This window comes from Magnolia sinica, chromosome 12 (genome assembly GCF_029962835.1).
Source record: "Magnolia sinica isolate HGM2019 chromosome 12, MsV1, whole genome shotgun sequence".
In the NCBI taxonomy this organism is placed as follows: domain Eukaryota; kingdom Viridiplantae; phylum Streptophyta; class Magnoliopsida; order Magnoliales; family Magnoliaceae; genus Magnolia; species Magnolia sinica.
The window spans coordinates 24,357,379-24,381,494 of NC_080584.1; the positions used below are offsets into that span (position 1 = coordinate 24,357,379).

Here is a 24,116-nt window from a genome sequence, read left to right on the forward strand (position 1 = left end):
CAAGCCAACACACTACATTCTTATCAAAGAATGATATGATACACATTGAATACATTCTAAAAATACAAAAAGAAAAAAAGAAGAAAAAAGATAGATATGGTGTTTACAATCCTTCACCACCCCCCCCCCCCCCCCCCCCACACACACACACACACACAAATTCAGATGTTAAGGCCCATATTGTCCAATAAGGGTCCTATATGCCCCATTCCATATTGTTTTTGGGTCCGACCGATATGCCAAGTAGTACAGTTATTCAGGAACTGTGCTTCAACACAGAGGAGGATGGAACTTCATCGTGGAACAAAGTGGATGCCTGGTCTCTTCAATGTGACATCATTTGCACATGCAAACATTATTCTTCTGAGGTCTGTGTGGACCAATGTTAAAGACCTTGTTTTGTGGTTTAAATCAGCCATAGCTAAAACCTGTATGAGTTGCTTAGTTGATTATTACTCCGCAGAGTCTTGTTGGGTGATATTTCTATTGATGGAAACCCAAAAATCTGAAAAATAGCAACTTTCAAGAAATTCACTCCAAAGAATGTTAAAAAGCGGCTGTCGTTTGTTAATATATTTTTCTTTGCATATTTATATTGTACATTATGTTAATAATCACCATCTGTTAGTTGCCAGGCATTAACACAAATGATAGCGTATGGCAATGGATATACGTATACAATCCATGTTCTGCAGGGTACGTGTAAATCTTTAAATTTATAAATAGAGATCTCCAACAATTCAGTAGGATGTTGCAGACTAAGTCAGTATGGGGATGCAATTTGTTATAACACAATGCAGCCATTGTTCCTAGTATCGGTATCATAACATGTATCGCTGGCCAGCGATATGGAAACATGTATCGATATTATCGGATATTATCATTGATTCCCGGAAATGTATCACTGATTGAGGGAAACATTAGGGAAACACGAGGAAGTAGTGGAATTTCTCAATGAAACTTTAGGAGATGCTAAAATACACATATTTGCATATTTAGGAATCAAATAAGTGCAAAAAAGATGCATATGTAATAATTTTCTCTTTAATTGGGGCTAAAAGCATGAAACGCTGACTCAGGGAAAGATTAGAGAAACGTGGGGAAAATGGTGGAATTTTTCAATGATACTTCATGAAATGCTAAAATACACATATTTGCATATTTAACAATCAAATAATAGCGAAAAAGGCACATATTTGCATATTTAGGAATCAAATAATAAGTTTCCCTTCAATGGGGCTTAAAAGCATGTATCGTTGACTTAGGGAAACATTTGGGGAAACATGGGGAAAAATGTGGATCCATCCATCCATCCATCCATCCATGCATTCACATACATACAGACAAACACGTATGCATGATCCATCCATCCATGCACACACACACACACACCCATCCATCCATCCATCCAACGATCCATCTATCCATGCATGCATACATCCCTCCATGCATGCAAACACATACAAACATGCATTTCATCATACAACCATGCACCCATATATATATATATTTTGAAATTTCGTGTTTTAGTAACCATCTGGAGTTTGTGATGCGATGCCGAATATAGTTCATAGCCAAGCTGCCACATCTGCATCTTGTTTTTGGCTTATTCCTAGATGAAGAACCCCGTTTTATTTGGGAATCATATTCAAATATTCCACTTCAAATTTATAATGTAATTGGCTGTTGTAATTGATGTCTTGGCTCCTAGCTAAAAGTAATATTGTGAACAAGTCTAATCCTTAATTGAATCATGTCTATGATCTCCTCCTGTGCAGCTTGGAGTAAACTAACAGCAACTGAAAGGAGCAAGTGTCTACGGAAATGGTAGATTGGAATATGTTCTCCTTGTTCTCCTTGTTCTTTCCAGTTGGTGCTTTGTTGTCACTATCTTTTAAATTTGAGAAAGAATTTTCCTAACAGTGTTGTGCACTGAAGTAGTTTTGCAGAAACTATCTTATGAGAAACTTTTTTGATAAATTACAATAAGCAAGCATTGGATGCAAAAGAATTGTGAGAAAATTAAATGATAATGTTACAACTATATAGAAATATGAAAAGGAATCAAAGCAATTCTTTTTTCATTTTTACACACACACACACACTCACACCCACACACACCACATGGGTACTTGAACTCATGACCTCAATGTTGAAATGCACACTATCTACCACTAAGCCATGAGTAGGAACCCAAGCAATTCAATTGTTTAAAACATGGCTAAAAAAATTCTACATTTATCTTGTTATTCTTTTTGCATTTTAGTCATTTATCTTGACAACACACACATATAATCATGTTTCAACTAGCACTAGCCCTTAGTGCAACTAATACACATGCCATAAAGGTCGAGCAAGCCAAGGAGGGTCATGGACATTAGTAGACAGGCATATCTAAGCATAAGGCATACACACATGATGTTCTGTCATCTCAGGTGATAAACAGAGAGACCTGAGTTTGTTTGATGCTAAGGGATACATATACCATGGCCAGATCAAAATTGAAAAGGACATTGTCAAGAACTTGCTACTATCGGCATCTCCTAGCGCTGCTATAGTCAATATTTACCAATCTGCACAACCTTAAATATGCACTAGAAGTTGACTAGGACTGTAGAAGACCAGAATGAGTGGGAAATCACCTGTGTTACATAAGGAAAATGTTGAAAATTTGAGGCGCTGCAAATGTGGGGACTAATTTTGAGGAGCTACAAATGAGGGGACTCATTTGAGACTCTAAATAGATGAAAGAACCTTCTAAATATTTTACATCAATGGCCTGGGTTATGCCATTTGACATTTGTTAATGGTAGTGGCTATGGACTTATGGTCCACTTCGTCCTGGATGTGTTGGGAATATAGTTTTTTGTGTAAGGGGTATTTTCGGTATATTTTCTTTTATTTACGTAAGGGAACTTTTGTAATTTCATCCATTTATAAAACAATTTAAGAGAAAAGTGGGAACGTTGGAAACATGAGCCCTAGCTCTTAATTTCCCTTTCTCAAGTTTCTTCTCTCCCTTTTCTCTTCTTTTCATCTTTTCTATACTGACTTATTGGTATTAGAGCCATCCTCGAAGTGGTTTGAACTTCGTAATTCCTCCCGATCTTAACCCAAGTTGCTGGAAATTTTTTTTTTCCTTGAGTGCCTTCTAACGTGTTGGGGGCTGATCAGGCCGCAAAGGAGAGCGTGTCTTGTTGTCCATTTGTGCAGAAAACATATTGTTTTCTGCGTTGTTCCTTGGATAAAAGGCAACACTCACGAAAAGGAGCGTGCATGCTTTGTCGAATTATGAAGGCTTGCTGATTTCTCATAAGGTGATGTTAAAATCTGTTTAAGGTTGTTATGTGGAAGCAGTTCTTTTGATAGAATATTCTCTCCCGTTAAGTCATATTCAATGTGGGTTTGGTATTGATGTCGATTAGGTTGTTAATGGGCCAACAATCTTTGCGTTATTTTATTGTGGAAGTATAGTTGTGTGTGGATCTCTTCTCGGGTCAGTGTTTCTCTTTTGGCTTTGAAGCAAGTTGATTGTGGAATATGTATGGAGCCCAAAAGTACAATCGTTGGTTCCTCATCACTTGGGGAAATGTCTGGACTCTCCTTCAATGCATCAATAACTTCTGTGAAGTTGAATGGAAGGAATTACCTTCTGTGGGCCAAATCTGTCGAGGTGTTTCTCTTAGCCTATGAAAAGGATCAGTTCCTCATAGATCCTATGCTGGCGGAATCTGATCCAAAATATAGGCAATGAATGCGTGAGGATGCCTAGATTTGGTCTTGGTTATGGAATAGTATGGAGTCTGAGGTGATTTTCAGAAACTATGTTCCCAACACATCCCAGGACTAAGTGGGCCATAGGCCTATAGCTACTACCATTAACAACATCCAATCATGGTTTGGAACCTTCTTGATAATTTTCATCAATGGTCTCAATTATGCCCCTAGACTATGCTCCCACGACTTTGATTTGGTTATGTATGTCATGAAAGACAAATCTGTATGCAAGCTGTGCCGACCAACATTCTTTCCAATGTGAAAATTCATGTCACGTTCATTGGGCCTTCTTCATTTTCGGCTCAGTTGCCTTACCATATCAAAGCTCTGTTGAACATCCCAGATTTTCCTCCTACTGTAAATGAGCAGCGTGTGCCTTGTGCCTACTTGGTTAAAGATTCATTTGGGCAATTTCTGGATGAATCAAGAGTTTGATGTTGTGTTCAAGCAGTGATTCTGATGCATGACTCTGTCCCTTGCTCCCTGCTGTAGCAATGGGTGGTTGGCTTCCAAACGGGAGTATCAGGTTGGGCAGGATTCTCTGAATTGAGGCTGAGTTTGATGCAGAAATTCCCATTTCTTGTCTTCTGTCTGCAATCCGTACCACTGGATTTATCTCCAACAAATTCAGTTCATGCTAAGCATTAACACTGTTGCAGCAATTGATGCTGTAAAGCATCCCGACGCTGATCCTTGATTCCTTTGCTTCAAAGCTAGAACCTGCACTCAGATCTGCAGATTGATGCATTCTCTCTGGATTCAATCAGCCTAGTTGTCACCCTTTGGGGCTGCTGTTAACCTCTGTATTCTTGCAGACACCATTCGTTTTATCTTCCTGAAAGCTGTTATAGCATTCCAAATGCTTTGTTGGCTGTTGCTTTCCTGGTTGTGATTTTGCTCCTTGCTCTGGGTGCTGTGGTTTTATTTCTTTGGCTCATTGTTTTTTTGTTCTTAGGCTGTCTTTTTGTTGCTTGTAATTGGCCCTTTTTATTAGCCTCTTTGGTTTGTATAAAATATTTTTTTCTCTTTACCTTTAGGGTTTGGGTTAAAGCTTGGCTGATACACAGACCTGTACCCATACCTTCACCCTAGAAAGATAGTTGACATTGGTGAAATTGCATGGACATGCATCTTTATATAAAACTAATTGTGTATACCTTGGAATATGCGATAATTGAAATCTTACTAGTTAACTACTAGCTTTATGTGTTTGGAAGGTCTCTGTACCTTTTTGAGGTAATAGGTTGCATGATAAGTATCCTTCATAATAATAATTTTTATTGTTGCCTTGTTTCTTTGGATGCTTTTCTTTAACTTCCATTTTGGCTAGAGGCTTGTAGGGTTTCATCTGCAAAGTGGTGTACTTGAAATGACATACAAGAATTACTCTTCAAAAAAAAAAGAAAAAAGAAAAAAGGAAAGAAGAAGAAGGCATTCTCTTTGAGATGCAGTGATGCTAAACATTTGATGCAGGAAACCTTTTATCTTTATGGCAGACTTTGAATCCATTCTTCTTTTTCCAGTTTTCTTAACTACTAAACTCCTTTATGGCATGCTGGGTTGTGTGTTCTTTGGTAGCTTTCTACTTCAATATCTTTGTGATTATCATTTTGAAATGCTTTTACAGGTATGATTTACTAATTGATCATAAGGAAGATCTTGCACAACTTATAACGTTAGAGCAGGGAAAGCCATTGAAGGAGGCCTTGGGTGAGGTATCTCAATCACTTGGATTACTTTATAATATTCTGAATGTGGCCACTACCTTTATTTTGCACTAGTGTCAAGAATTTATCAATATCAACATAAGTTTATCGTTGGCACTGACTTTACAGGTTGCCTATGGAGCCAACTTTATTGAGTTTTATGCTGAGGAGGCAAAACGTGTATATGGTGATATAATTCCGTCTACGCTAGCTGATCGCCGGTTATTTGTTTTAAAACAGGCAAGCATACACATGCATAGTTTTGTCATTCTAAATCTATCTGCTTCGTTTCTTTTATTTTTTCTATGAAAATAGAAACTTACCTCTTCTATCTGCTTCATTTCTTTTATTTTTCAATGAAAATAGAAACTTACCTCCTCTTCCGGTTAAATAATTTCTGGCTAAATAAATGGCTCCAAAATTGTCTCAAAAAAGGCAAATGAACTCTCCTTACCATAGTTGGGTTTCACTCGGTACTATGATTATCTTTTCTGTATACATCGTGTTTTGAATCTTCTAAGAAGTTGTTTATGGATGACAGTAAAGATCTTTTCTTGTTCCAGTTTTTGTTCAAACTATTTTTAAATCCATGGAAGATTATTTAGTATTTACCTTCAGGAGAAGATATACAGTTTACTTGGCCAGATCAGTTGTATATGCAGGGCCCATCTGTTGGTGACCCAAATTATGAATATGGTGGGTCCATGATGGTGGGAGATCTCCTAGGAACCTCTCTGTGGTCCTATCTTTGAGGCTATCTTTTTGTCTCATCCTCTGATGAGTTTGCTTCACTAATTCTTGACCATTGACTTTATTTTTTATTTTTTTATCCCTTATGCAATGCAACACATTTGCACCTAACGGGATACGTCTGTGCCACACCACCATAACACTTTTGTGCCTTTCTTCCTGTACATGCTAAATCAAAACTTGTTGCGGACGACTTATTACTGCTATTTTCCGTATGAAGCAAACCATTGATTGCTATCCATCACCATTTGATAGCAAAACACTCTTAGCACACTGCATCAGATTAGCAAGGACAATAACCAAACTTTCCCTTATCTGCATCCTCGACTACTCTCCTTGCTGTCCAGGTTATTGAAATGTGCTGGCTCATTTCTAACGATGCATGCTTCTTGCTTTCACATTTCCAATGTAGAATGATGAACACTCCTATGCAATTCGGAACAGCCAGTATGATAGCAGCTCCCATTGATTGTTGTTTGGTCCTGCCCCCTTCTATCATCGAAGGTGACTGGGAGAATGTTATCTGCCTGCTGTGTTTGATATATCAATGATATCGGCTGATAAATCTGCTGATATTATTGTTATCGCATGGTATCAATACAAAACTAGGGGGGTATAACAAAAATTCCCATGTATCGACGATAATGTTGTCGATATGTGATGATATATTACGATATCTGCGATATTTTCTGTTAAATCTGTGATATTTCTTGTGACCATTCCACCCGGGATGGCAGGACCTAGAGTTCATTATTGGATATTTTCTTCTCTGCCGTAATTAAGCAGGATAGGTGACCACTGTTATTATGTATAATTTCTTCCATCAGTTAAGTTCAATACCTTGTCGATAAAATTAAAAAAAGGAAAAGTTCAATCCTTCTCTTTGGTACAACACAAGTGTGGCAATGCAATTGACTAAGAAGGCTGTTGGCGATTACATTAACCCTCCTCTCAACATGTGAAAATGAATTTTTTGTCCTTGGTGCTTAATCCCGTATTTAATCAAACACAATAGACAGTCTCCATGGCCAGGTAACTCCATGTGGATCTGAGACCAAGGTATATTTTTGGTTCTTTTCAGTTTTTGGTTGTATAGTTTGTGTTTTATTGCTTGCATTTATGGCATTTTGTACATAAATCTTTTCTTTTTGGTAATATTTTGGTTTGTGTGTAATCTTGATTCTTTTTAACATCTGAGGTTTTACAGAGAAATTCTGCCATTTCCCTCAAGTGTCCGGTGTCCCTAATGTTCCTGTCAGACTGTGATAATCATTCATGTGATATATCCTGATGTTTCTCATGATGCTTCTGTATCCCAAGGGTGTGATAAATGATGGGACACTAATGCATAAAATATTGTCTGTTGGGTTAGCTCTTCCGTTGTGTGCCTTTGGTGCTTAGAGTAGGGAGATTTAAGGGGGCCATCTCTGTCTTCTTTTCTCACATTTGCATAGGGAAGTATGTTGTAGCAGCGGATTATTTACTAATGGCTTTACTCTCTATAGCCTTGTGATTGGAGATTCCTTGTCCCTTTATAACATCTTGGGTGGAATGAAAATCCTTTGATCTTAAAAAAAAAAGAGGCCAACCATTGATCTAATCTTAGTTCCATGATCCTTTTAAATTAATAAGGTGCAACTCCTACTACTGCTCCCACACCTGAACCTATCTCTACTTCGCTGGCAGACTGTGTGGCTCTAATGCTTGCGGCTAATGTTGCTATCAACCTTTAAGCTCTGAGATATGAATACTTGCTCTAATACCAGTTGTATTAGAGTGCATTATACACCACTCTCCCATATCTTCATTAATAAGAAGGGGTGTCTCATAAAGACCAAATTTCCCTTCATGGATGTTTACATAGAAAAAGAGGCCTCACATATGTTGTGGGCCATATTGCCACACCATATGTTCGGTTACAATAATAGAGGCCTTGGCACACTTATGCACACACTAATGACATTATCAGGGATATAGCCATACATACACAGCTCTAGGCGAACTCAGATTGGGTATTGCCCCTGCCTATACCGAGCTTGGCATAGGCACGACGTAGCAGGATTTGATTGGACGGTAGGTTGTTGTTAGAGATGGGGCCCGCACAAAACATGTTTGAAAGTTGCTCGGGGGTGCATACTTGAGTGGGCCCATCTTTGATAGTATCATGTCGTCCAACCAAATCACGCCACGTTGTGCCTGTGCCGAGCTTCATATAGGTAGGGGCAGTACCCAATCCGAGTTCGATCTAGGCTGTCCACATATACTGCCACATATCTAGTCTATATAGTTGTACAAATAAACAATAAAACTCCCCTTCAAGCTGGTGTGGAGATGTCCTTGATGCCCGGCTTGGAATAAACTCTCTCAGCTACGATTTTAATGCCTTAGTGAACACATCAACAAGTTGGTCTTGAGATTTGACATTTGGAGTGGACATTGCTTGAGACCTTACGAATGAAATGGTAACCTACTTTTTTTTTTGAAAGATAACTTGTATTAAAAGATAGAAAAACACAAAAGAAGGGAGCTGCTGAGGAGGCAGACCCTTAAGACAGAAAAAAAGAAAGATCTACATTGATCCCTTCCCTATGGGACACCCATTCAACAATGAAACATTTAACATAGGAGGAAACTAAGTGGGAGGGCTTCGCTTCATTCTGAAAACACATCTTGTTTCTTTCAATCCAAAGAGCCCACCAAACCGCCAGAATTCCCGTCCACCAGATCCTGGATTTGATTTTGCCTATTCTGACCCCATGCCAGGCTTTAAGGAGCGTGTCCACATCCTTAGGAAAACACCAACTAATCTTGAAACAGGAAAGAATGGCAAACAATACTGAATAGGCGAAAGAACAGTGGATCAACAAGTGGTTTACCGATTCTTCAGAGGACATACAGCATAAATAGACATTCGGGAGAATCATTCCTTTTTTCCTAAGGTTATCCAGTGTAAGAATTCTATTGTTCCCAACCAGCCAACCGAAAACCTGAAGCTTTGGAGGAACTGCGTATTTCCAAATAAAATGGGGATGTTGAGAGTGGGTAGTACCATTGTTGGCCGATAGAATCTTAAAAAAAGACCTCACCGTGAAAACAGACGACTTATTAGCTTTCCAAATGATGTTGTCGTTGCGGGCCTGATTAAGACAGACATCTTGGATGAACTGCATCAATTCCACAGAGTGATCAACTTCCCAATCCTCAAGGTTCCTCCTGTAGGGAACATTCCAAACAGCCTTGTCATCTACAAGGGAGTAGTTATCAGCTATGAAGTTGTTCTTCTTGCGCGCCACTCGTAAAATGGAAGGAAATTTGTCCTTCAGCGGCACATCTCCTATCCAATTGTCTTGCCAGAACCGAATACAGTCTCCCTTGCCCACTTCAAAACCGATCATACAGGTGACCTCTTCTTTCATCCGACTGATTCCTTTCCATATCGCAGAGTCCCTATATAGGGAAGAGTCATTCGTCCACCAGCCTCCATTCGATTTCCCATATTTTCCTTTAATAATAATATTCCATAGACTATCCTTTTCATATCCAAGTCTCCAGATCCATTTACCTAAAAGGGCCCGATTCATCAGTCTAAGATCTTTGATACCAGCTCCACCATCTTTAAAATGTTTATAGACTTTTCTCCATTCCACCAGACTGAATTTCTTCCTATCTTCCTTGCCACTTCAGAGGAAGTTGCATCTGAGCATGTTGATGGACTTGAGGACCGCAGCTGGGCAACGAAAAAGAGACATGAAGTAGGTGGGAAGGTTGGACAAAGCGGCTTTAATAAGCGTCAGTCTCCCACCAATTGAAAGGTAATGGCGCTTCCACTCAGCTAAATGGTGATGGAGTCTCTGAAAGACTTTTTCCCACAGCTGCTTTTTGGGCTGCCCAACACATAAGGGAAGGCTAACAAAAATAGTTGGGAAGACCCCGAGACACATCCCATAAGATCAGCTAACTCTGCATTCTCCCGGACATCCAAATTGACCCCAAATAATTTAGATTTAGACAGATTCACCTTCAACCCTGCAACAGCTTCAAAGCATTTGATCACTATGCGCAGATTGGCAACGGAATTAGGAGTTGCTTCAGAAAAGATTAGGATGTCGTCCGCAAATTGGACATGGGATAGCGGATCTTTCACACCTTTCATTTGAACTCCGCTGAAGATGCCTTCCGTTTGAGCTTTCAGGAGCATAGCAGATAAGGCTTCGCCGATGATGAGGAAGAGGAAGGAGGAAAGGGGATCTCCTTGTCTAAGACCGTGAGAACTTTTGAAAAATCCTTTCGGGGATCCTTTTAAAATGACGGAGAAGTAGGCAGAACTGATGCATTCCTCAATCCAATGTCTCCAAGCCCATACGCTTCATCAGGTAGAGAAGGAATTCCCAATCCACATGATCCTACGCCTTCTCCATATCCAAGTTACAGAGGATAAACTTCTTCTTCGAATGATGGGTGGAGTGAAGGCATTCGTTGGCGATAAGTGCAGCGTCAGTAATTTGTCTTCCTGGGATGAACGCACACTAATTTGGACTTATAATCGAACCAATTACTTTCTTCAATCTGTTGGCGAGCACCTTAGCCAGAATTTTGTACAAGCTACCAATGAGACTGATAGGTCTATAATCCTTGAACTCAGAGGCTCCTGGACGTTTCGGAATCAGCGCGATAAAAGTGGCACCAATGTTTGTTGACAATCTTCCTCTATCAAAGAATTCGATGAAGAAGGACAATACTTACTCATGGAGGAGGTCCCAGAACGCCTGAAAGAAGATAATGGGAAACCCGTCTGGGCCAGGAGACTTATTGCCACCCAGGTCCATCACGGCCTTTTGGACTTCTTCCGTTGAGAAACGAGACTCCAGAAATCTGCCATCTTCTTCGCTGATGCATTTGAAAGGAAGGTTCTCCAAATGCGGTCTGGCCCAACTCTCTTTTTGGAGGAGATCTTGAAAGAAAGATACCGCAGATCTACTGATCGTGTCTCTATCATCAGTCCAGACACCATCTAAAGTAATACAATTGATACGGTTAGCTTTAGCTTGAATTGTAGCGATGTTGTGGAAGTAGCTCGTATTCCTATCACCTTCCTTGATCCATTTCGTACGGGCTTTTTGTTTCCAAGAAATTTCCTTCTGATAAATTTTTGCTGAGAGAGCTTGAACTAACTGAATTCTGTTGGCCAGAGACTGGGTTGACATAGGACTGCTTTCAGCTTGAGAATCGATCTTCTGAATTTCCATAAGAATCAAATCCAACTCCTGCTCCGATCGATGCTTTTCTTCTTTAGACCATTGCTTGAGTTTATCTTTCAGGAACTTTAATTTGCAGCAAAGTCTGTGGCCCGCGTAGCCCTGATACTGAGCTTCTATCCACCAATCAGCGACCATCGATTTAAAACCTGTCACAAGGAGCCAAGCAATGCTAAATTGAAACGGCTTCGGGCCCCAGTCTGCCTCCTCAGCCGATAAGATCAAAGGCCAGTGATCAGAAGTTGTCCTGGGAAGGATCGACTGAGAGGAGGAAGGCTCGAGATTCAGCGATTCAGTGGAGATAATAAAACGGTCCAATCTACACAAGATTGGGTCCAACCTCCCGTTAGTCCGGGTGAAACGGGAGCCTAAAAGGGGAAGATCGATCAGGCTATTGCTATCGATCCAATCAGAGAAAGTAGCCATCTGGGAACAAGAGGAATTCCCAGAAGATTTCTCTGTCGAAAACCTGATGGTGTTGAAATCCCTGGCGAAGCAGATAGGGCCATTGAAACTCTGGCAGACAGAAGATAATTCTTTCCAGAACTCGCTCCTCAGATTGTTGTTGGTGTGCCCGTAGACCGAACAAATGAGATAGTCAGAACCCGAGACGCTGTTCCTGAGAATAGCTGAGATTGAGAAAGAGCCCACAGAGCTGTTTAGAAGGGACCAATACGCGGATCTCCAGGCTATGACAATGCCGCCTGAACTTCCCAAAGCTTCCTTAAGCACCTAGCTACCATCTGTGGCTTTCCAAATAGAACTCATGAGCCGATCGTCCATCGCTTTCACCTTGGTTTCCTGAAGGCAGATAATCTGGGGGTTGCTTCTGCTGCAGGTGGACTTGATAAGTCTCCTTTTTTGTTTGGACCCCAACCCCCGAACATTCCATGAAATTATCTTCATGGGACGACTTCACTTCCCTGCGCTCCCTTGGTCTTTGATTCGTCAGAGATAGCTGAAATGGTTTTTGAGCTGATAGATTTATGCTTCTGTTCTTTTTTCCTTCTACCCCTTGGAGTTCTTTTCTGAGAGGATCTGTTGGGGTCCAATGGACGACCCCCATTCTCCACGCATTGAAAAAGTGCGAGATAATCCTCAGGACAATCACCGAAAGAGAGACCCAGCAATCTTCCAATGTGACCCATGGCGTCCCAAATCCACCTTCTGCATCTTCTTACTCGACATGGCCCTCTATTCTTCCTCTATCAACCCGACTTCTGTAATGGCTATTCTCGTCTGAAGAGGTTTCGCAATAATGACATCTGCGCCTGTGTGATCCTGGAACAGAGAAAGGAGGTTGAGGTCGGAGCCCTCAAAAGGAAGTGAGATACACTCAGATTTGGAAGTCGCTAAGGATGAAGGGGATAACGAGGAGAAGGACAAGTCTTCTTCGAAATGCGGAGGGTCTGGAGGGGCGTCGAACGGTATTAGTTGCAGTTGCAAGCTTCTATCTTCCGGCAAGGTGAGCCCAGTGTCGCTGAAGCTACAATCCTCCTCCTCCGAGTCAATAGCCGAATCTGTGGGAATAAACGAAAGGAAGGACGAAGAGGCGAGGTGTAGGTTAGGGGAGACAGGTGTCCGGTTGAGATCGAAGGGAGAAAACCTCTTGTCTCTTACCGAAGCAGGACAAGTGAAAGCGGGATCAGGGTGGGAGGGAGGGTCGGGATGAAAGGTGAGGTTAGAAGGTGGGATTGTCGCCAGATGATTGCCACGTGGGCTCGCGGGTAAGGCCACTGCCTTATCGATCCGAGGTTCGGGGGCTACACGTGCTGGCGAAATCGAGCGAGTGATGTCGTTGCAGGGGAAAAAGCTTCTCCTCGCACCACGTGGGGTAGACGGAGCAGACGGACTGACAGGGGGCGTGACTCTAGACGGAAAGACACCTGTACGCCCGCCATGTGGGGAGAGAATGGGACGCTTTGCTGTAGAGGAATTAATTGTTTCAACTACCCCTGTGAAATTTTCTGGTGCTCCGCGGGTGCATCGAAAATGAATATCATCTTCTTCTCTGACTCGAGCGAAAGGAGCCTCCGGCGGGTGAGAAGAAACCCTACTCTACCAGAGGTCCCCCCAGTGCGGGAGGGGAATATTGGGCCTTTCTCTCTGGACAGGAAGCTCGATAGATTTGTCGTCAACGAGAATCAAGATAGAAGGAGGGAGGGGCAGACCTTTCTTTCTACTAATACGAAGTCTTATCACCCCCATCTCCACTCCCCGACTGGTCTTCAGATCAAGTTCGACCAAAGAACCCAAACACGAGGCGACATCAAGGAAGAAACGATCGTTCCAGAGTTCGAGAGGAACCCCCCAGACAAGGATCCACATCTCCTTGAAGCCGAACGTAGAATAGTTGTTCCAGGGGATGACTCCCCTAACCAGATCATCCCCGTGAATAGCTCCTGCCATCAGCAAAGGGTCCAGGTTAACGCCCGGATCACCTTTCACCCATACCTCGTTGTAACCTATAGGCTGAAGGTTGAAAGAGCTAGCTCGAATGTTGGTGCACCCATCAATCCAGTCATTGAGTTGGTCGATGGTGGCGTTATCGTGACTCAAGATGACTACTGTATCCTTCAGTGTGTTTAATCAACAAGTTGGCATCAAGATTTGACATATGGAGTGGGTATTGTTGGAGACCTTTTCACGAATGAAGTGATAACCTACTTCAATGTGCACAGTCTTCCCATGAAACACTGGCGTTCTTAGTGTCGCCGGTATTATCGATAATAGCGGTATTACTGTGTTAGCAATATAAATAAAATGGCCGATTTTATCATCAATAATAAAATAACTTTGGAACCAAAGGCAAAAGAGGAAAAAATAAAAGAAAGAAAAATAATAAGAGAAATGAGAGACGAATAAGAGATGGCCCAAAGAAAAAGAAAAAAAGCCAAGTCATAGATATCAAGCATGCCTAGTTTTCCTAGAATACGTTGTCCAGCTTCAATGATAAAAGCTTTAGTGAAGTTATCTGGAAGTTGAGCAATAAACGAAACAGAGTAGAAACAATTCTAGTAGCAACCTTCTTGTAAATAAAGTGGTAATCAACTTTAATGTGTTTTGTCCACTCATGAAAAATAGGATTAAAGCTATATAAATTACAACTTGATTGTCACAATACATAGGCACAGGAGTCTTCACTGGAAATCTCAATTCAACAACAAAACTTTTTTAACTACAAAATTTCACATGCGGTATTTGCCGCATCACGGTACTCAGCCTTAACACTAGATTGTGCAATAACCGTTTGCTTTTTAGTCTTCTAAGTAATGAGATTACCTAAAAAATACAATGTCTTGTTGTAAAGCATTGATCATCTGGCGAACTTGCCCAATCTATATCAGATGATCTGAATAGCTTTCAATATTAATATTATTGTGATAGATAAACAAGATACCACGTCTTGGACAAGACTTAACATAGCGTAAGATGCAACAGATTGCCTCAAGATGATTAGATCGATGAGCATGCATAAACTAGCTAACCAAACTCACTGTATGAGATATATTTTGGTAAGTAATAGTTAAATATATCAATAGACTAACCAAACGCTGATGGAGGATTATTAAGAAGTTCCCCATCATTAAGGTGTTTCGTAACGGTAACAGTGGCTGTAATGGCCACAACCGTTACCTTTACGATAAGGGTTGTAACGGTTGTTGCGGCCCCCATTACGGTCTCTCTCTTAGTTTATTTTTATTTATTTTTAATTGGAAAAAACTTAAAACTTGTTTCTTTCCTGTAACAGACCATTATGGGGGCCATAATGGTTGTTATAGGTCATTTTTCCATATAATGTGTAATGGTTGCCACTGTTACCTTTACGTAACTGTTGTTACAACACACCATGCACATCATTAGCCCGAAGCTTCTTATTAGCTTGTAATGTTGAATTAATAGGTTTTACACAAAGATTACCAATTGAAGTTTATAAATCAATGGCAATTTTCGTTGAGAGAAACAATGCTTTTCTTAGAATGAGTGACTTCCATTCTAAGAAAGTATTTTTACGGTCCTAAATCTTTGATATAATTTTTTTTTGTTCAGATAGTGTTTTAGCTTAGAAATTACACTAGCATCATCACCTATAACAATGATATCATCTACATACACACTCATAATGATGATACCTTGTACACACTGCTTAACAAACACATAATGGCCAAAGTGAATGTGAGTAAATCAAATGTGAATTAGAGCCTCACTAAACTTTTCAAACCAGACTTGAGGAGTCTACTTTGAACCATATATAGCCTTCTTAAGACGACATTCCTTTCTTTCCTCCTCTTTTTTGGCAAGACTAGGAGGGAGAAACATATTAATGTCCTCAGTTAGATCACTATTCAAAAAGGCTTTCTTAACATACAATTGGTGCTATGACTAATTCAAATTAGTATCAAGAGAAATTATTACTGGCAATGTTGTCAAATCGCATATGCGATTGCATGCGACCAGATATGCTTGTGCGTATATGTGATTGCATAATCACAAATGCGACCGCATATGTATTTTTTATTTTTTTGAAAAATTAAAAAAAATGAAAAATAAGGGGAAAATTTTAAAAATAGTAAAAATTCTAAAAAATTAAGGGAAGCTTCCCTGAGTGATTAGATAACCTATTTTACTTATTTCAGGTTTGTTTAAGAGATACAATTAACTAAACAATAAAGTACATCAACAATCTATTTAACAAAACAATCAACAAACTATTTAATGTACAAATACAATTTATAAGCTATTTAATTATAAAGAACTTCGAACATAGAAATTTTATTGATAATGGAACTTTCAAGTTACAACTTACAACTTAATGTACAAATTCACTACTTACAAAATGATGAAATATTAAAAATAAACATACTAATATAAAACATTAAATTAATACTGTGTACATTGATCCAGTTGCCACTGTGGCATCTGATCACCACCATCATTGTCATCAGAGTCATCTCCTTCGATGTATACTTCATCTTCTTCTGTTTCTTCATCATCTGTACGTACTAGTACTTTATTAACATCTAATGGTTGATCTTGATCTTGATCATCTCCTTCTACCTCAATCTCGTCCATTAACTGACTACTATTGCTCACACTCCCTATCCTTCACCTTTGAGTGGAAGTACCTTCTTCAGGCGTCGATCTGATTGTGCCATCTTTGATTTGGCCCCCTATTAGCTCCTCGCCAACAAAGGCTGGGTTCTTTGTCTATACGAGACACTCATTATTTACATCCAAATTATTCTAGGCAGATAGGATTATAGAAACCTGACTTTTCTCACATAGCCTGGAATCGTTCTTGTATCTTTTAGTTGTATTGGAAGAAGACCAAGTCGTTGAGCTTCTTTTGTTCAAAATGATTCATTTTTTTTTTTTTTTAAATGTGAATTTGCATTAAAGTGCATTAGCTTACATAGTTTTAAGTTTTAACTCCCTAACTTTAAGATTTTCCACGAACTTCAACATTAAGGGGAGAATTACCAAACCTACCACCTTGAACGTGCTCCAGTTGCACTTGCAACCGCTATCAGAACACGTGAGTCTAATAATTTTCATAGCTAGCTTCTTTAGTGCCGGATCTTTCTTGTTTGGGTCCATTCCATAAGCAATCCACCAGTCAGTTGAAAGAACAATTTTTATAGGTTAGACTTTGTAGATTGTAAGTATTTCTAAGTTACTTAGATATACTTGCTAAGACGTTCATACTTGGCAATTTCATTGTCGTATGCCTGATGACTATATCTCTTGAGAATATATCCCCACTCTTTGTATATAAGTCTAGTAGAATTGAAATCCTGTCTTGTTCTTCTTTATCTGGAACCATTCTTTCCAACACATCAAGAAAGCTAACCATATATGTCGCTTTTGTCTCTGTCGGATCGGTAGAAGTGAAGAATACGGTTAGATTAAGGATGTAGGCAGTTGAATACAATGGAGATGACATTTTGACTCCCCCATTTTCTATCTGTAATATTTAAAATGGGCTTGTAATCATGGTCAATGGTTTTATTTTTAGCCCTCTCCATCGCATCATGGATGTAAAACCCATTGGTGGCTTCCCATCTCCGTCCACCAATTGCAACATAGTGACTAAGGGTTTTGATGCTTTTAGTGCCTTTAGCACTTGTGTCCAAAAAGATAGCGAAATGATGGTGTGTTGGACTTAACTTCCCTTCGACCTTTTTTAACCAAGGCTCATTAGTCCGATTGGTCGACACTGCAAAGCTTTTAAGTTTGGATTTCTTCTAATGCAATCTTTATAGTGTTAAGGAGGATGTAGGGAAACGGGTGATGGCTGGACATAGCAAGTTACACCCAATGTATTTTCTTATATGATGGAGAAGGTCATGTTTGTAAATAAAGACCATGATTCTTCTAGCTCATGCAATCACTTTTATGTACGACCTATGCATGTCTTCTAGCATAAGATCTACACAATGTGCAACATAAGGGGTCTAATAGAAACAACACCTCTTCTCCATAAGAAGACGACTAATGACTATATATGATGCTGCGTTGTCCATGATTACCTGGACAACTTATTTCTCTCCTACTTCCTTACTACACTATCTAATAATTTAAACCAATAATCGGTCATATGAGGATAACCCGATGTATGTACGGACTTCAAGAACATTGTCCTAGCTCTACAATTTATTAGAAAGTTTATTAGAGTTCGACCGGATTTATTGGTCTATTTGTCGGCCGTTAGAGTACAATCATAGGCTTTTCACGATTCTTTATATTCGGTTATGAAACTTATTGTATAATCAACCTCGGTTTTGAGGCATGTTTTCCTCCGTGATATGGAGGAGGCTTAAGCCTAGGTCTAAATTAACATATTGCTTGAACCATAACCTTAAAGCTATTCAACTTAATAGTGTTCAAAGCAACACCAGCTTTGTATAACCACTTAACAATGTATTGAATTGTGGTTTTTTTCTATCTTTTGCTAATATCGGTTTTCTAATGTGGTTTGAGCGGCCTTTTGCCCCTGCCCTTACACCTATCCGTGGGTCCATGCCCACGAGCCCTTTTCAAGGCTAGTGGTCTAGACCGGCTGGTCGACATAGGGGGGTAGGGGTAGACTCATCCACATTAATCACATTTATATTCTCATATGCTTCTTGTTTCATAATTTCCTCTTGAAATACAACATTATTTTGTTTTTCTCTTGATTGTTTATCTATGTACTCCATGATTTTCCTTTGGATTTTTGGAGAAATATTGGGACATGTGCCAGGTGTTGCTTGTGCTGTGCAATGCCATAGACACTTGTAAACCCGTATAACTTACACACTATGTGAGTCTTTTCACCAACACTCTAATAGTACCCGTACTTTCAACCTGTGTCACATTTGACTTGGGTTTCAAAGAAGAAGATTGGGAAGAAGAAGACGTGATTCTTTAACATTTGTAGATGGATGGATGGATGAGATGCCACATATATACACACACACACACACACACACACAGAGGGAGAGAGAGAGAGAGAGAGAGAGAGAGAGAGAGAGAGAGAGAGAGAGAGAGAATGAATATTAGTATATTACTAATTTACTATGATTATCTACTAAATGAAATGAATAAGAACAAGAATTAAGAAATGAAAGTAGGGAGGATGTGTGATTGTATGGAATGTTTTAAATATCAACGATATTGGCCGATGTATCCTATGATCAGTGTTCGAGTTGTCAGTATCGCTACAAGTTTCGCTGGCTAGAGATAAAGAAAAAATATCGTTATCACCGATAACTGAAAATGCAAGAGAAACAAGGTGAAACGTGGGGAAAATGGTGGAATTTTTCAGTGAAACTTCAGGAGATACCTAAATACATATGTATATTTAGGAATAAAAAAAAGGAATACATACATAATAATTTTTCATTTAATGAAGGCCTAAAAGCATGCATTGCCGTAAGAAATTACTCTAATAGTAACTAAAATCCTACATCCATCCAACAATTCATCCAACCATCACATCCATCTCATCCCATCCGATCTGTCCATCCATCCAACCATCCATCCATCTATCCAACCATCCCACCATCCATCCAACCATCCCATCCCATCCCATCCCATCTGTCCATCTATCCAACCAGCCCACCATCCATCCATTCATCCAACCATCCATCTATCATACCATCCCACCATCCATCCATCCATCCAACCATCCCATGTATGCGTTCATTTGAAACTTTTGTGGCTCCAAAAAAGTTTTTAATGGTGGGCATTCAATGACCACTGTTTCTTGTGGCATGGTCCACTTGAGAATCAGATTGGTGGGTATTTATATAATTGTCCTAGTTGATGAGAATGGCCTATCATTTGACATAAGGCATCTACACAGTGGGTCCAATCTAGTGAGTGGCTGAGATCTCACTCAAGTATTCGAGGATTTCATGTGCAAAAGCTAGTATTCAACTATTTATAAAAATATATGGAGTCATCTATACATTAAGAATTTTGGATTTAGAGTTGTGATATGTGACCAATCCATTCAATTTCTAAGATGAAGGATGGATTGTATTGTCAAAATATTTCTGCATGTGGGCCCAGTCCAGCGATGTATGATGATAATCCTAAATTCCCAAAATGGCAATATGAACTCATTATCCAAAAAATCCAGCTTGACTAGGTTGCGACCCAAAACCTGGCTGCGAACACCATGGGATCTTAACCGTAGGGTCCATCTAGATGTGTGCATTGTATATCCAGGCTTCCCATTTGTTTTGTGAGCCTATTTTAAGGCATGGTGCAAAAAATTAAGTAGACACAAATTTCAAGTGGACCACTCCTAACACCAGATGAAACAGTGGTCATTCAATGGCCACATTTAAAAACCTGTTTTGGGCCACAAAAGTTTTTGATCAAGCTGATATTTGTTTTTTGTCTTTCATCCAGGTCTATGTGACCTTATCAACAGATTGGATGGTCAGTAAACATTACGGTGGACCCTAGGAAGTTTTTAATGGTGGGTGTTCGATGACCATTGTTTTTTGTAGTGTGGTCTCCTTGAAATTTGTTTCTACTTAATTTTCGGGAATATGCCCTATAATAGCCTAGCAAAACATATGGACAGTGTGGATATGCAATTCATATATTGAGGTGGGCCCTATGGTCAGGGTCCCACCCACTTCAATGGTTTCAGGTTCAGCCAAGTTACGCTCCTCAAAATTAGATGTATATGGCCCGCAAAACCTTTCGCAACAATTTCCTACGACAGGAATGTAAGTGGGGCCCATGGTAATTTTTGTAAGAAATCTACTCCATTCATCTGTTTTGGGAGATTATGTTAGGAAATGAGGCAAATCCAAAACTCAAGCGGGCCGCACCACAGGAAACAACGAGAATTGAACCTCCACCGTTGAACCATTCGCGGGCCCACATAAATTTTGGGTAAGGTCAATATTTTTGTGTTTTCAGTTTATGCCAGTAGGAATGACCTTATGAACGGCATGGATGGCATATAAACATCACGATGGACCCCGAAGATGTTTCAACGGTAAGCATTTCCCTGTCAATTATTTCCTGTCATGTGGCCCACTTGAGTTTTGGATCTACCTCACTTTTTGTCCCATGTCCTGACATGATATGGAAAAATGGATAGACGGAGTGGATTTTTCACAAACATCACTGTCATGCCTCAAACTCAATGAACGGGCTCACAAAATTCCCGAGCTCCGAATCCGACGATGACAGTCTCTGCAGTATCCCATTCTCAGCTCCTAGCTCCCATACGCCAAGTTTTGATATTGGGACCCCACCAGGCAAATTTTCAGGGTGATTTTTTTTTTTTTTTTTTTGTACATGAGCATAACCATATGTGTACCAGAACCAAAAACGTCATCACATTTCCACTATAATATTTGTTTGAGTATAGTGTTGAAAGGGAAATACATGATATAACAAAAGTTCAAAAGATCAGACACATGCTCATGCCTCAATGCTGCTGCGTTCTAGCATAACTTGCACGTAAACAATGTGCGTAAGCTTACTATGAAGTTTAGAGAGTGCGTGTGCACGCGCGCAATGCATGAGACAAGCATACAAATATCAGAGTAAGAGGAAATGATGGAGGGCTAAACTAGCAAGTCCATAAATGTTATCAACCATACTCAGGCCATGCGATGCAAGGGACTACATGGCCAAATGTCATATGCTAAGGATGCAATGTAACATGCCAATCCTCCACCAGTCCACATAACAGAGTAGTTCTCAATTGTATCATCATTGATGTCTAGTACACTTCCGAAACTGGCTATCGCCCATCGCGCGCAAGACCAAGCGAGTGCAAAAGACCTCACTATCTGCGTAGTCACTGGTACACGGAAACCCACGCGACTCGTCGATAGCGAACACATTTCACAAGTTGGTCAGACTCAACCTAGCATATAACCCTCTCTACACCCAAGCGGGTAAAGTCAAACCCCCTTCCAACCGACTCCAAGATAGTGGGAGACGCGGCCTACCGGTTTCCAGCCATCGTGCGCTCATGAATCCACCCGGTCTAGATGTTGGAGCATCAACAGGGTGTAGGGACTTTCACTTAGGGACGACTGTAACGCCCTGTAACCTCAATAGTTTCTTGTGTCTATAAATTCATCCGCCAGGCACAACAAGGCTGCGAGAATACATCCCTGGTGTCGCTAAGGGTAGATGTATCATGTCACACATATTGTATAATTCATGAATCACATTATCCAAGTCATGCATCAGTCCTACACGTACCGCGCGATCATGCAAGGCGACCCAACCTCGTACGGGTCCCCTAAGTAACTCAAGACGAAAAGGTGTATGCTATGATCAATCGCCATTCATAACAGGCATACAGATGATGCATATGGGCATATGAATGGGCATAGTATCCATTACAACAAGCATATTATTGGTGTCAATCTATCAGGCTAAGTACCCTAGCATGTTATCAAACATTCCACATGATAATCGGCCTTAAATGGCCTGACATATAGAGAGTGGGACCCAATTAGTGGGCCCTTCTAGCAATGTAAGGGTCTACGAGACATGGCCCACTTAAGACTAGAATTGGCCACACGCTTTGGCCTTTGCAGATAACATGATCTAGTAAAACGGATGATTGGTGAGGATATAATATATACATCAAGGTGGAACCTACTTGGGATGGCTTAAACAAACACATGCACCATGGTGGGGTCCACAGTAGGCCCCATGGATAAGTTGGGTGGCAACAAACATTACAATGGGCTTGTGGAAGTTTTTCAATGGTAAACACTCAATTCCCACTATTTCCTTTGGTGTGGCTTGCTTGAGGGTCTGATCGGCCTCATCTATGGACTCATGACCTAAAATGATATGGAAAAATAGATGGACGGTATGGATAAAACAGATACGTCATGGCGGGTCCTGTTGTTAGTTGGGCAACGTCGATAAAATACAAACATACGGTGGGCATCTTGTGACCCCAATCGTTTGGGACCACGCTGATATTTGGGTTTCCCTTCAGCCATGCCTGTATGACTTTTTATGAACAGGTTGGATGGAAAGTAAACATTATGGATGGGCCTAGGAAGGTTTCAATGGTGGACACCATTGTACCACCGTTTCCTGAGGTGTGGCCCACCTGAGATCTGGATTGGCCTCACACCAGGGTGGGCCCCAAGAGGTGGCCCCTGTTGGACAGCGTGCGCATGCACACTGTTCGCATGGGGGGCCCATAAGCATGGCCCCAAGAAGTTTTGGATCAAGCTAATATTTGTGTGGTACCTTCAGCCAGGTCTGTGAGACCTTATGACCAAGTTAGATGGCATATAAACACCAAGGTGGGTCTCAAGAGGTTTCAATGGTGGACGCCATGTCCTCACTGTTTTTCAGTGGTATGGTCCACCTAAGATTTGGACCGGCCTCAGTTTTATGCCTAGGTCCTAAAATAAGCTGGAGAAACAAATGGATGGTGTGGATTCAACATATACATCATGGTGGGTCCCACGAGTGGGGCATCCACGCTGGGTTTTCAAGTAGAGCCCTTGAGAAGGGGCCTAATGGTGGACATCACTGTCCCCGCTGTTCCTAGTGGTGTGGTCCACTTGAGATATGGATCTCCCTCATATTTGGGCCCCTGCCCTAAAATGACTTGGCGAAAAGGATGGAGCGCAGATGAAGAAAATATATCAAGGTGGGCCCCACGAGTTGGGCCACCTCTAGCTGCCATAGTGGGCAGCGTCCAATAGTGGGCTCTCAATCACCACTCCCTTGCGGTGTGGTCCATATGAGTTTTGGATCTAGTTAAAATTTGGGCCCTAGCCCTAAAATGATTTGGTGAAATAGTTGGACGGCATGGATTGAACATATATGACATGGTGGGCCCCACGAGTGGGCCACCTGCTGGCTGCGAAAAGGGGCAGCACCCCTAGCCCCACTGTTTCCTATGGTGTGGCCCACCTGAGGTCTAGACTAGGCTGATATTTGGGGCCAAGGCTTAACATGATCTGGAGAAAAGGATGGACGATGTGGATTAAACAAATGCATCAAGGTGGGTCCTTGTTCACGCCCAAGGAGGCTCTCGTCCTCTCACGGATGCTGGGTAGCAGCTTTCGATGGCTGTTCCAGCCTCTGCATGTACATATTTATATATTCCTTTTTTTTTTTAATT

General features: G+C 40.7%; 1 protein-coding gene across 2 annotated transcripts in view; it reads left to right on the forward strand.

Moving 5' to 3' along the window:
* LOC131221125 (succinate-semialdehyde dehydrogenase, mitochondrial) overlaps positions 1-24,116 on the forward strand; it is a 116,230-nt gene that overhangs the window by 13,811 nt on the left and 78,303 nt on the right. For both annotated transcript variants that reach the window (XM_058216269.1, XM_058216268.1), the window contains exons 4-6: positions 1,779-1,827; positions 5,405-5,492; positions 5,613-5,723. In XM_058216269.1, coding sequence (XP_058072252.1) covers positions 1,779-1,827; positions 5,405-5,492; positions 5,613-5,723 — 248 coding nt within the window. The remainder of the gene's footprint in view (positions 1-1,778; positions 1,828-5,404; positions 5,493-5,612; positions 5,724-24,116) is intronic.